Source organism: Struthio camelus, chromosome 12 (assembly GCF_040807025.1).
Source record: "Struthio camelus isolate bStrCam1 chromosome 12, bStrCam1.hap1, whole genome shotgun sequence".
Lineage (NCBI taxonomy): Eukaryota > Metazoa > Chordata > Aves > Struthioniformes > Struthionidae > Struthio > Struthio camelus.
In genome coordinates, this window is record NC_090953.1 from 1909581 (window position 1) to 1922612 (window position 13032).

The following is a 13032-nucleotide window of genomic DNA, read 5'->3' on the forward strand; positions in this document are numbered from 1 at the left end:
CTCCCGACCCGAGGCCGGAGCTCGGCCCGGCCGAGGCGACGCAGCGGGACGCGGAGGCCGCCGCGTGCCGGCGGGAACCGTTGCCCACCCTCGGGAACGGGCTGACGCCGGCTCGACTTATAAACCCTGGATTAACGAAGTAAACAGCCCGTCTGCAACCCAGCACCGCCGGTGACCAGACGTCCGCGACTCGCTGAAGGCTCGTGCAACGTTTTCCCCCTTGGCTGGCAAATCAGCCCAAAGCCAGCCGAGGGGAGGGCGAGGGCCGCCGGCGCGACCGGGCCGCCACGCGCTCGTCTGCGGCCAGCTTTGTACCGGGGGAGCCCTGGGAAACAGTCACTGACTTCATGCCGTGGGAATTCACCCGGGGCGCAGATCCTGACCCCCTGGGGGCACAGATCCCGTCCCTGGGGTGCAGATCCCACAGATGCCGTCATGGGGGGGTGCAGATCCTGTCACTAGGGTGCAGATCTCGCACATCCCATCACCAGGGTGCAGACCAGGAGCTGTCCTGTCACTGGGGCGCAGATCTCGCAGATCCCATCCCTGGGGTGCAGATCCCATCAGCAGGGTGCAGATCCTGCAGATCCCATAACCAGGGTGCAGATCTCACAGATCCCAACACAGGGGGTGCAGATCCCGCAGATCCCACCAGCAGGGTGCAGACCCTGCAGATCCCATCGTGGGGGGTGCAGATCCCATCGCTGGGGTGCGGATCTCGCAGACCCCATCGTGGGGGGTGCAGATCCCATCGCTGGGGTGCGGATCTCGCAGACCCCATCGTGGGGGGTGCAGATCCCATCGCTGGGGTGCGGATCTCGCAGACCCCATCGTGGGGGGTGCAGATCCCATCGCTGGGGTGCGGATCTCGCAGACCCCATCGTGGGGGGTGCAGATCCCATCGCTGGGGTGCGGATCTCGCAGACCCCATCGTGGGGGTGCAGATCCCATCGCTGGGGTGCGGATCTTGCAGACCCCATCGTGGGGGTGCAGATCCCATCGCTGGGGTGCGGATCTCACAGATCCCACCAGCAGGATGCCGCTCCCGGTCCCCAGGGCGCTGTCACCCAGGCCCGCAGCAAGCAGCAGGAACACGCTGGCTTTCACCCACTCCCGACATTTCGCGTGTGTTTAAACCGTTCCCTGCACTTCTGTCTCCATCCAGCTCTTTTCACCTCTAAACCACTGTCTGGTGCTCGGGCACTGCTGCTCACCCCCGCGGCCGCCCGGCCCCTCGTCCCCCGCCGGGGGGCTTCGGCCGGGGCAGAGCCGCGGCGGGGATCCCCCTCCAGCCTTGCTGCCCTGGGCGGGAGCCGAAGACGGGTTTTCCCGCAGGCTCCCCCGGCTCCTGCATCTCTTCCCCGCGAAGCCCGAGACGCGGATTTATCCTGCTCACCCTCGCGCCTGCCCGGGCGTACGAGCCGCTGCCCGTCAAACGCTCTGGAAAAGAAGGAGTGGGCTGCTGCGTCGTCGCAGACCGCCGGGGAACCCGCAGACGGCCGCCGGGGGGTTTCCACACCCTGGCGCCGCCGGGAGCGGAGCGGCCCGCGTCGAGCGTTTCCACCGCGGCTGCAGGCTGCCGGCTCCCTGCGACGCCCGGCGTTTGCAGCCCGCCGCTGCCAGCGGCTCCGAGAGTGTCGACACGAGGGGAGCCGAGGCGAAACGCGGGCAGCTCCCGGCAGCTGCGAAGCAGCAGCAGCAAGCGCAAACCAGCCGCGAGCTGCTGCTAGCGCTCGTCCCTGGCGTCGAACCACTGGAAAAAGGCTTTTCCACCGGGACGGTTGTGGGGCGCAGAGTCCGGGCGTCCCCGGCGGCGCTGCCCTCGGGTCGGGGGCCCCTTGGCCGCGGCACGGAGCCGCTCTGGGAACGGCCACGCTGAACCCCCAGGGGCTGCAGCGCCAAACCGAGGGATGCCAGAGGGGGCCGCGATTTCCCCGGCAGCCCGCGGTCGGCCAAACCGCGATGGCCACCGCCGGCTGGGGCGGAGGGAGCGTTTCCCGCGGTGCCCAGCCGCTCGGGCTCGGTGAGCTGCGGCAGGACGCCCGGACGCGTGGCTTGCAGCGCCTGCTGCGAGCTGGGTAAGGGGAAGTGCAGGGTCCGCGGCCCCATCTTGGCCAGCCCGGGAGCACCGCGCAGCTTTGGGGAGCACCGGCCCCCGGCCCAGCGTGCTGCGGCTGCATGTGCGGCTCCCCTGCACCGCAGCCACGGTCCTGCCACGGGGACAGGGACCCAGGGAGGGACAGCACTGTGTGCACGCCCACGGCCCAGTGCACGGGCACACACACCCAGGGGCGCACACCCTGCGGTGCACCCATGCACACGCGAGCATCTCTGCAGAGCGGTGCTGCACACTCACACACACACCCCCGGGGACACCCCTGCAGATGTGCACAGCCACCTCCAGATGCGCAGGCACACAACCCTGCGGATGCACACGTCCGCCCCTCTGACGTGTGCACTCATCCCCTGGAGACATGCACATCCACTGCCAGATGTGCACGTAAACAAACCCCTGCAGATGTGCACGTCCAGTCGCAGATGTGCACGTAAACAAATCCTGCACATGTGCCCATCCACCCACCGCCGCCCCATGTGCAGACAAACACCCCGCTGCAGATGCAAACCTCCACCTCTGAGAAGTGTGCAAACACCCCCTCCGAGTGCACACGTCCACTCCCAGGTGTGCACGTAAACAACCCCCTGCAGATGTGCACGTCCACATCCAGATGTGCACGTGCACAACGCACAGCCCTGCAGATGCGTGCCCGACAGAGGCCAGTGTGCAAGTGCGGATCCTACCTGCCGCTGCCACCGCTCGCCAAGCCGGGCTCGCGCGCCAGCTCAGCACACAGGAGCAGCTCCCCAGGACTTCTCCTTTTCGTGTTTGCCCTTTCCCTCCATCCTGCGGTTTATCCACCTGGTACTTGCCAGCACGGGAGAGTCAGGCTTTATACCTTTCTGTATTTTGCTTTACTTATGCGAGGATAGCAAGAGCAGTTTCTGCCTGCTGATAGTATCCCAGAAAAGGGAGCGCGTTTGCCGAGCTGCAGACAAATATGTCATCAAAAAATGACTCAGATGGGAGATGCTGGGGCTTAGCCTAATGTCAGATTTAGGTCGGCATATAAACTCCCGTCGGCCTGAGTTACAGCCAAGTTAGGTTGCTCAAATGCCAAACACCCACGCAAAGCCCCAACCTACGGAAACGGCAGGCTGGGGGCAGCTCTCGGAGCAGCTCGCAGCGCCGCCGCCGGGCGCCAGCCCGCGGGCAGCGAAACCGAGGGAAATCCTGGACTCCTGCTGGCAACGCGAAGCCGTTAGCTGCCAGCGATGATCGGGCCCGGCCAGGGTAAGAGGGGGCCGGGGGGGGGGGACCCGAGGGCGTCTCTGTTGCTGCAGCAGCCCAACGCCAGGGCAACCTAAAGGCAGCTATTTCGACGTTTGCACATTTAGGATATTCGCCCTAGGGAGACAGAGAATGTGAAAATGCAGCAAAACTTGGGAGCAGAGCGATCGGAGCAGGCAGAGTTGGTAATTAAACTTCACATGTGAAACTTGTGCCTTTAGCGGTATGTCCGGACTCGTGCACAAGTGACCTAACCTGATTTTAGAGAGACCTGCAGAAACAAGGTCACCCAAACCCCTCTTTCCCTTGCCTGCCTTTTGCCTCACATCGCTGGAACGGGCGAGAACAACAGGAACAAAAAATTAAGTACTGCTGGGCACAGCTCCTAACCAAGAGCCCCGGGTTCCCCGCCGGGCCGGCAGCGCCCGCGGCTCTCGGTTGCACCTTGCTTCTCCCCGCCGGCTGCAGGGGACTGCGGCTCCGGCCAGGGCCGCGGCGGGGGCCGGTGCACGGAGCCTCCTGCCCCGCGGAGCCAGATGCGGGCGCTGGTGCTGCACAGCCCGTGCAACAGCTTCTGGCTCTGACCCACCTTAATTAATATTTTTAATTACAAAATGAACGAGCTGACAAGTTCTGCTTACGGAGCATGTAAGACTGAGGAAGGTGCCAGTGCAGAAATTGCTGCTGGATTTACGGAGGACCTACAGGTGACGGGGGCGCAGCTGCGAGCACCAGCCGCCGCCGGCCGCGCGGCTTCGGCCCTGCTTGCCCGGGAGGAGGCCGCAGGCGGAGGGGAGGAATCGGCTCGGAAAACCCGTGGGAAGGACGCGGGCAGGGGCGACGGCTGTCCCCAGGGCTGCTGCAGGAGAGGCGCCAGGGCAGAGGCTGCCCGCGGCCCACGTCCACCCGCAGCAGATGCAAACGTGGCCCTGTGCACCACTCTCCCCCGGAGCCACAACCACAGCACCGCCGGGTGATGCACACGTGTTACTGCAGGATAACGTGCAACCACGGCACCGCGGGGTGATGCACGTGCATCCCTGCAAGGTAATGCACAACCACGGCACCAGGGAGCAACGCCTGTGCGTTAATGCAGGATGATGCACAACCGTGACACCGCAGGGTAACGCACGCGCGTTACTGCGGGGTGATGCGCGACCCGGCGCCGCGGGGTAACGCACCGCTCGCTCCCCCAGCTCCCTCTCCATCACGCCTTTCCCGGCGCTTCGGCTGCTCTCCCGCCCGGCCGCGCGGGCCGGGGCCGAGCGCGCGGTGCTCCCGCGAGGTGCTGGGGCACAGCTGGCTCCCGATTTGCGCTGCACAAATAAGGTTTAGCGCATTGAAGAGACCAATCCACAGTATTAATATTTAATTCGCTCTAAGCAGCTCATCTCTCCATTAAGCACACGGCAGCCAATCTTGAGGTCCCCGAGCAGCGGAAAACGGCTGTTTACCACCAGCTGCTTCTGCTGACATTTGATTGTCCAAACAAGGCACAGGAAAAACAAAAAGATACAGTGGAACACCAGAGCGCTTAACAAGACCCAGCCAAGCCCCGCTAGCGCGCGGGACAAAGCAGGGATTTTAATAAGCAAGCCTCTTAGTGATCAAATTAACGGGCGAGCATTCCCCACCCAAGCAACGCCGTTGGGTCCCCCGGCGCAGGAAGGGGCTCCGCAGCAGCACAGCTTTTCAGACGCTCCGGCGCGCGAGCCAGCGGCTGCACCGCGGCGGCCCTGGCTCACTCGGGGCGTTCGAGGGCACCACGCAAACGCGGGTTCGATTCCCGGGCCAGGAGGCAGCGCAGCGGCCGCGAAGCCGAGGCCCCGATGGGCCCCGAAGGCCGAGGGGGAGCTTTGCGGCCCGTGCCGGGGCGAGGGCAGGAGCAGCCCCGGGGCAGCGGGGTTTGCCGGGAGCAGGGATGCTCAAGGCACGCGGCAGCCCCCGCTCCCGTGGACCGAGGCGCGCTGGGGAGAACCGGCCACGCTGCCTTAATTCAGGCGAAACAAAAGCACTGGCTTTCCCGGCCCCTTTCCGTGGCAGCAGCCCCCCGGGCGCACTGCAGCGCTGTGGCTTTTGCTTTGCAAGTCCAGATGCAGTGGCGTTTCGGAAACGCGTGCTGGGGCTGAGCGGCACCTGGGACCGCCGGCTGCCTGGCGGCTCCCGCACTCGCCCCGTGCCCGATCCCGAGCTCCCGGCCGGCTCCCGCGCTCGCCCAACGAGCTTGCACAACGCACCCGTTTCTGAGGCTCCTCAAAGCCTCTTTTTCACACCCCAAACCGTTTTGCTGAGATGTACGTACGAGCAGGCATCCGGCTCCGCGCTCGCCCGGCCGGCGCGTGACCCGGGCGCAAGCAGCCGTCGCTCCTGCTTCCTCGACGGGGCGGCAGCACGCCGCTGACGCACCGCGAGCCCGGGCGGCAGAGCGGGGCTGCCCGCCGAGGGGTCCGCGGCTCCCCCAAATACTGGCCCCTTCCCGCGCTGGCCGCGAGCGGCCTGCCCTGGCGGCCGTTAGAAACTTCGGACTTCAGCTCGAGCAGCGCTGGAAGCAAAGCCGGCGCCCTGCCAGCGCTGGCAAACGCCAGCACGCCGCGGCCCTCCCCGGCTGCGCTCTCCAGGTGCTACCGCACAACGTCCTGCACGCTGGCACACAGAGGGCTGCTGATCTTCGGTTAGTTCAGCCGAACGAGGGCTGCTCAGCAAGTTGCCGAGCGATACAAATTTAGCGAGACGAGCTATTAACATGTTTACTGTCCTGAAGAGTCGAGATTGCGAGCACCAGGATGTGTTTCACATCTGCGCTTCACCATAGCAAAACTCAGCCCCGTTTCATACAACGCTAAAACGCTGCGCACTTGGCATTTAAATAGCTCCTTCCATTTTTGGAAAAGAGATTAGTAAATTATAGAAGCAGCTATTTAACATTCAGGAAGTGTACCGCATACATGGGCGTTATCAGTCATTCTAGGCAGATGGTAAATGTATCTCCTTTCACCACAAACTGAGCAGCAAACATTCAAATTCATCACCAAGACAACATATTTAAATCCACTTCTATTTTCAATTCATACATTTTGAACAAACTGCTAAGTAATGAAAATCAATATTTTCATCCGAGCAGTTGGGAGAAGGCCCTGGAAGGTCTGCCCAGCGGTGGAGGTTGTCTTCTACATACTTCAGTCACACAAAACTATTCAAGACACAGTCAAAAGCGACACGCTGTATGTAGGTCAATGTTTACAGCTGAGGAGGCGCCAATCTTCCACGGACCAGGAAAGTATCTCCAATTTAATTGCACTTATGTATCAAGGTAGGGAGCATCGCTCCGGCCCTGGAACGGACAAGACTGAGGTGGCCTCAATTCCGTTTTCGTTGGAATTTTGATAGAGAGGGGGACTCGCACGTTTTCAGCAGAAAATAGAGGATTTTAGCAACTAAGGCACTTCCTGCATAGGTCACTATGCAATCTCAACCGACCATCTATCTTCTTTGTTAGGATAGTCGTGTAGTGACTAGTTAAGAGCATTACTTCACAAAAACTATATAACCTCAAAATTAGATACTTTTCTCGCAGAAATAACTCACATTGGCAACATACCGCATCAACTTAATACTCGAGAAGGCAGAACACACATCCATGGACAGGCAGACATGAGATACCCCAAATCACCACACTCGTAACAGTTCAAAGACATATCATTTCTCATTTTACTTCGAAGCAACAGCCTTCTAGAATACGCTAAAAGGAGCTATCGCAAAAACCATTAAGAAGAGTCCCAAACAGCAGGTACGCATCCCGCAACCACACGTAGGCGAGAAGGCATCAACCAATGCAATGAAAACACTCCACGCTTGTCTTAAGATAGAAAAATTTATTTTACAATTTTATAAAGCAGCTTTACATTAAGCACAAATGTTGATCCATTTACTTTGTATATAAACATAGTAGAACCTTTCCCTCTGCAAAAAGTCATGTCTTGCTGTATATAAAACTAACGTGCACATTGTGCTTAAACTGCAAAGTCTGTACAGCTTTACAAAGGACTACCCTTTACAAGGGCATCCTGTAAACAATTTATTGCATATTTAACACATGGTGTATATCCCACATGTAAAAATGTAGAAAAAATAAAGTACAATTACACGGTGAATGAAAATAGCAGCTTTCAGTGAATGTCTTGCACAATGGCCAAGAAAAACAGCACTGCCACACTTTTACAGTTGTGCTTGTGTGTCACTGGTTTGCATACACCCATGCGCACTATGCTTCCCATGAACTCTATATGTACAGTAAAAGCCTTATGGAAAGATTACACAGATCTTAGTCGCTAAGATCTTTGTCAGTTTGAAGGCTGAAAAGCAAAGGAATAAGAGATAAGTGAATTCAATGAAGTTATGGGCACCGATATCCAAAAATCCTCTTCCACTGCACAATTCTATTAAAAAAAAAAAAACAAACAGGAGAAATCCACACACTAACTCTCTTCATTTCCACTACCTCTGATGGCGGGTTGGTTTAATTTACGCATGTACAAAGGTCAACAAAAACGCAATCCAGATATTCAGGATAAGATGGTCTGACAGGACTTTCTTTGTTGGTGTTGCCAACTTATGCTTGTGCGCTAATCTGCCCAACAGCTATCGAGTCGATTCGAATGAAACACTGCAAGATCAGTGTTATTTTTAAGCTCTCCTTAAAATAAGAGGAAATTACGGCCTCATTAAGGCACTCATACTGTCTCTTGAGCAGTACCCAAATATTCGCTGAATCAAAAATGGGCAAAAGATGGAGGAAACATGCAGGAGAAAGATGTTTCTCTGTTTGCAATAAGGACCAGTCATTTGTAAAGGAAGTAGGTGTGTGTGTGCGTGCATGTGTGTGAATTTAAAAAAAAATTCATCTCTGCTAACTTTGGTATTGAAATTTCTCCTACGACATCCACTTTTCATACGAATTAATACGATCATATCGTGTGTTTGCAAAGATCAAGTAATCAAAGCCGTTTCATTTCTGTGAGAAATAAAAAATACAATAAAAAAAGAAAATCAAGATGTACATTGTCCATGTGCCCAGCTTTTCTGTGGTTTGAACGGACTTTGTCCTCAGTACGAACATCTTAAGCCACACCTAGAACATACAACATGTAATAGCATCAGTGAAAAAAAAAAAAAGAAAAAGAAAAAAGCTGATACATGTCCTTCTCGTGTTGGTAAACGTTTGCAGCTGTAGAGTCTAGGACTCAGAGAACAAACCTCAGCATGCATTAACGGAGCTGATAAACCAGTATCTCCTACGCTACCAGATTAAACAATATCGGTCTAACGACACAACTGGTTGGTTTTATTTTTCTGGATCAACCAGGAATCTACATGTTGAAAAGGCAGACTAATGCTCGGTGTAAAGAATTTAGAGATATAAAGAAGAAACCTCCTGGTTTCTTTCACGTTACACCTTTACAGGGCGAGTGTCGGGGTTGGATGCGTTCGGTTATTGCACAGATACCCTCGCTCGCCCGTCCGAACCACGGAGACGAAGCACACCGAGTAAACCAGGGTCGTGGATATAACAACCCCCTAAGCAATGAGTCAGACTTCAGTCAGAGGCAAAACTTAATATTAAAATATAAGCGGAGCTAGAAAGCCCTATGGGGTAATTTTAATTTTTAAAACGCTTGATATTCGTAGAGCAGGTTAAAAATGAAAATCACCATAGGAAAACATTAATTAATTCAAATGAAATTTTCTATGCGCTACTCACACTTAGCTCCATGTCACATTCAGGATTTAACACAAGTCTCTCAGAGAGTGAAGTTGCCAATGCTTGCAGAAACTTCTCAAACGTCATCGAAAATACAGTACGAAACACCCGGCTCCCCACCTAGAGACTGCAGCTACAAGGGAGGCGGTGACACCAGCAAACCTCAAACATGACTGTAAATTTGGCTTTATAACCGGGGGCGGCATGTTTGCAGGCGTTGTGCAGTCAGCGACCTCGCGGCGTTGTGCTTACCTAACATGACCGAGAAGCCTCCACGCTGACTATGTGGTTTCTGCTTACACAGCTTTAAAGAAAACATACAGTTTAAGTATCTCAATATATAGAATTAAAAAAATTCTGTAATTTTTCACCTCAAGAAAAGAATCCATATAAAAAGAAACACCTTTAAAAAGATACACTGTCCACTATCCAGGCTACAAGGAAATACACATTTACTGCAGTACACCACGTGATTTGTTACGCTGTTCCCAACATATACACATACAACTCCATTTTAAAAGAGGCCACATACTAACTTTTCAGGCAAGTGCCGGACTTTAAAGACCTGTATGGCTTCTGTAAATATTTTCCTACAAAAAGGAAAAATAAAAACGTCCCCAAACTCAGGAGCACAAATGGATGTTGCTTCGTGCGGAGAATTTCACTGTGGAACACACTGCGGGCAGGGGAGCAAGGTGAAGCTACTCGCTTGTGTTCAGTCCCTGGACGGGGCTCTATGCCAGATCCCACCCAGCAGACCCAAACATTATCACGCTGGAATGCAATTGTTTCAGGAGATCAGTTCTAAGGATCACTTCTTTGAAAGAGTCCATAAAAATTTAGTATGCAACCTTTTAAAATGTACCTTTGTTTAGCTCTAAGGAGTCCAATCCTTCCCGCAGACAGCAGAAACAACGGTTTTGGTTGTAAGCTCTAGTTGTGCTTTGCCCTGCCGCCTCTCAGGTAGCTCTTCCACCTCTTGACGAACTCTTTGAAAATGGGGGACTCGTCTACGGTGCTGAGCAGCTGGAGCTGGTTTATGTGGGTGGTGTGATAGTCCCAGCGGGCCAAGTTGGGAGCAGTGCCGAGCATGAAGTGGCGAAGGTCGTAGATGGTTCCTGAGCCGGTGTCGTAGAGGGGAAGCATGGCCTTCAGCGACTCCATGCCCCGCTCGTAGAGAAGCCTTGCCTCCTTCCCCAGCTTCTCCCCCGCGGTTTCCTTCAAGTCGTAGAGCCCAATTAAAGAGTACATGAAGCCATTGAGAACGAAGGAGCTGGGAGAGGTGGGGTACTCCTCGTACCAGTCGTGCCTGTTCATAAACACCGCCTTGACCCCGTGCTGCTCCGACGGCAGCTTGTAAGGTGCTGTTGCCCGTAAAGCTGAAGTGAGGAATACGTGGTCCTTCGTCAGCAGGTAGGCCCTGACGAGCGTGGAGATGGCCTGCCCTTGTGCCATGGCAGAATACCAGCCCGGGTCCAGAGATTTAAAGCCTTCCCCCAGCTTCCGTGTCACCATGATGGGCCAGCCCCCCTTCTCGTCCTGGTTCCTCACCAGCCAACTGCTGGCAGCAAAAAAGGCTGCCATGTGAGCCGTGGCCGAGATAGTGATGTTGTCGATGAAGCCCTTCCCCTTCGCTACCAGCCTAACCACTTTCTTGGGCATTATTTTTGTCTGCTTTACAGCTTTTGTGTTTGAGAGACCAACACCCTTTCGCAGGTCAGTCACCAGGTCTCTTGTGACTGTACTCCAACTAGTCCTAGGCCCAATGCCATAGTAGACATCTCTGTCCTTAAAAGCTATCAGCTGAGTGTTCGAGACATAGTGTACTGTGAAGAGCTGGTTTTTCTCTGTCGTCTCGAGAACCACAGAAACGCTCCCATTTGTCATGAATTTGAGATCGAAAGAAATGATAAAATCTTTAGTGTTCCCAAGCTGCAGAGATACCCCTTCGGTATTTTCTGGAAAATAAACAAATAAAAACACCTTGTTAAGTGGTAAAGCACTTGTTTGTTTTGTTGTTGTTGTTGTTTTTTTTAAACGCTTAAAGATGTGGAGCCTAACTACCAGAGGTAACCACATGGTCAGACAAAATCCAAACGCTTCTAGGTTAGCCAGTAAAAAATTCAAGCATTCTCTCCTTTTCCCATACACTATTATGTATTATCTAACCATAAAACCACATCAGTGAGTGAAGGCTGACTCTCGTGGGACCAGGAAGAACCCTTTCGCATCTCACACGGACATGCTGCTTCCCCTGGGAGAGGGGACGCCAGGCCATCGACGAATTGCTTTAGCAGACTCTTCTGGTAACAGACAACAGAGCGCAACAGCAACCAGAGGAATTTGAGGGAAAGGAAAGCTGGCAGGAGACAAAAGGACCAAGATGCAAAAGAGGGTAAGGTGGTTGTTGCCATGAGCTTCGGACATCTTTGGAAGCCCTACGGTAATCACAGCACGGAGGAACGGGAGCCGCTGAGAGCGCCGGCTGTGTCCAGCGCTGAGAAGACTAACGGGGGATCTCACTGCTGTCCTCAGCTGCCTCCTGGGGACAAGGCGGCGTGGGCAGAGCCAGACTCTTCTTGGAGGTGCTCAGGGATGGGGCACAGCACACAACTTACAAAAATGAAAACCCCAGTTAGACATTAGAGGGGGAGGGAGAAAAAAATCCCAATAAGGGTAGTCAAACATGGTGGCATCTCCATCCTTGCAGATGCTCAAAATTCAGCCGAGCAAGGCCTCGAGCAGCCCATGTCGAAGCTGGGCCTGCCCTGGGTGGAGGTGGCACTCGCCTGCCGGATGTCCCCCCCCAGCCAAAGGATTCTGCAGGTCAACACCAGCTACCCCCCTGCAATACACATTGTGTTTTAAACCGTTTAGCAATAAAACTATAAACTATGGTTTTTCAGTGATAAATATGGCTAGCTTGGGTACATTATAATCTTCAGAAACATGGTCAGAAAAACATCTTAACATTTCACTTGAGCTTTCGATAGAAAGACAAGTGGGTGCAGAGAACAAGTTTGGCACTTTGCCCTTACTTATTACAGAATCGCTAGACAACTCGAGCTGGCGTTTCACCGAGCCCCCAGGCTGCTCCTTGCCTGCTCTTATTTTACCAGCTTGAATGCCCAACGAGTGGCAGCTCGCTGTCAGTATCGGTGCAAAGTCTCAGCGCAGGGTATTTCACAGGCATACCTGGAGGCCTGCCGGCGCCCACGTTACCACCCGTGATGCACACGAGGGGAACCCGTGTGGCTTTCTTTTTCTGTAGTTTAGAATAGAAAAGCACCCTCACCCTTTTGTTCCAAACTGAAAATTTAATTTGACAGAAAAAAACAACACAGTGCCACTTTAGCAGTCACATTTCTAAGTAAAGCTGCGCTTTAAGCAAAAGAGCGAGGAGTGCTAAGAAACAAGTACTCAGAAAACCACTGGGACTAATATTTAAATCTATTACTTTTTATTTCCCAACCTGACAGTTCTAAAAACCCCAGTTCACTGAGTAGTTTAATGGAGGGAGAAAAAAAAAAAAAAGAATACAGAAGGACTAACATGTTAAAGTATTTATTAACCTCTCCACGGGCAAAATTCAGTTTGTTTAATTAAAAAAAATTAAATAAAGCTCCTAGGCACTACCACATAATAAAATCCAGTGTTCTCTCTCAGGCTAGATTTAAAAACGTAAAATCAACTCCTCCCCCAAAAACCCTATACTAGAAGATCAAAGGGCTAATTAGTTTGTAAGGCTGTGTGCAAATCCTGTAGCTTTGAAGGCACAGAGGGATGATAAACATTTAAAGATAGTCATTTTAAATTAACAGCTTTTCACAGAATAAAATTCTCCTGTGTGAGACGATTGTTTCCTTGCTGCTATTTCTTGATGTGTGAAAAATCCCATAAATATTTCTATGGGCACCACATGAGTTAT

General features: G+C 53.7%; 1 protein-coding gene across 13 annotated transcripts in view; it reads right to left on the reverse strand.

Moving 5' to 3' along the window:
• Window positions 1-6905: 6905 nt before the first annotated feature.
• GLCE (glucuronic acid epimerase) overlaps window positions 6906-13032 on the reverse strand; it is a 66390-nt gene continuing 60263 nt past the window's right edge. For 9 of the 13 annotated variants that reach the window (XM_068958225.1, XM_068958226.1, XM_068958231.1 and 6 more), the window contains one exon: window positions 6908-11062. In XM_068958225.1, the coding sequence (XP_068814326.1) occupies window positions 10038-11062 (1025 nt within the window). In that variant the 3' untranslated portion in view covers window positions 6908-10037. Of the gene's footprint in view, window positions 11063-13032 lie in introns of all 13 variants that reach the window. The other 4 variants (XR_011143700.1, XR_011143701.1, XM_068958222.1 and 1 more) reach the window with 3 other exon arrangements.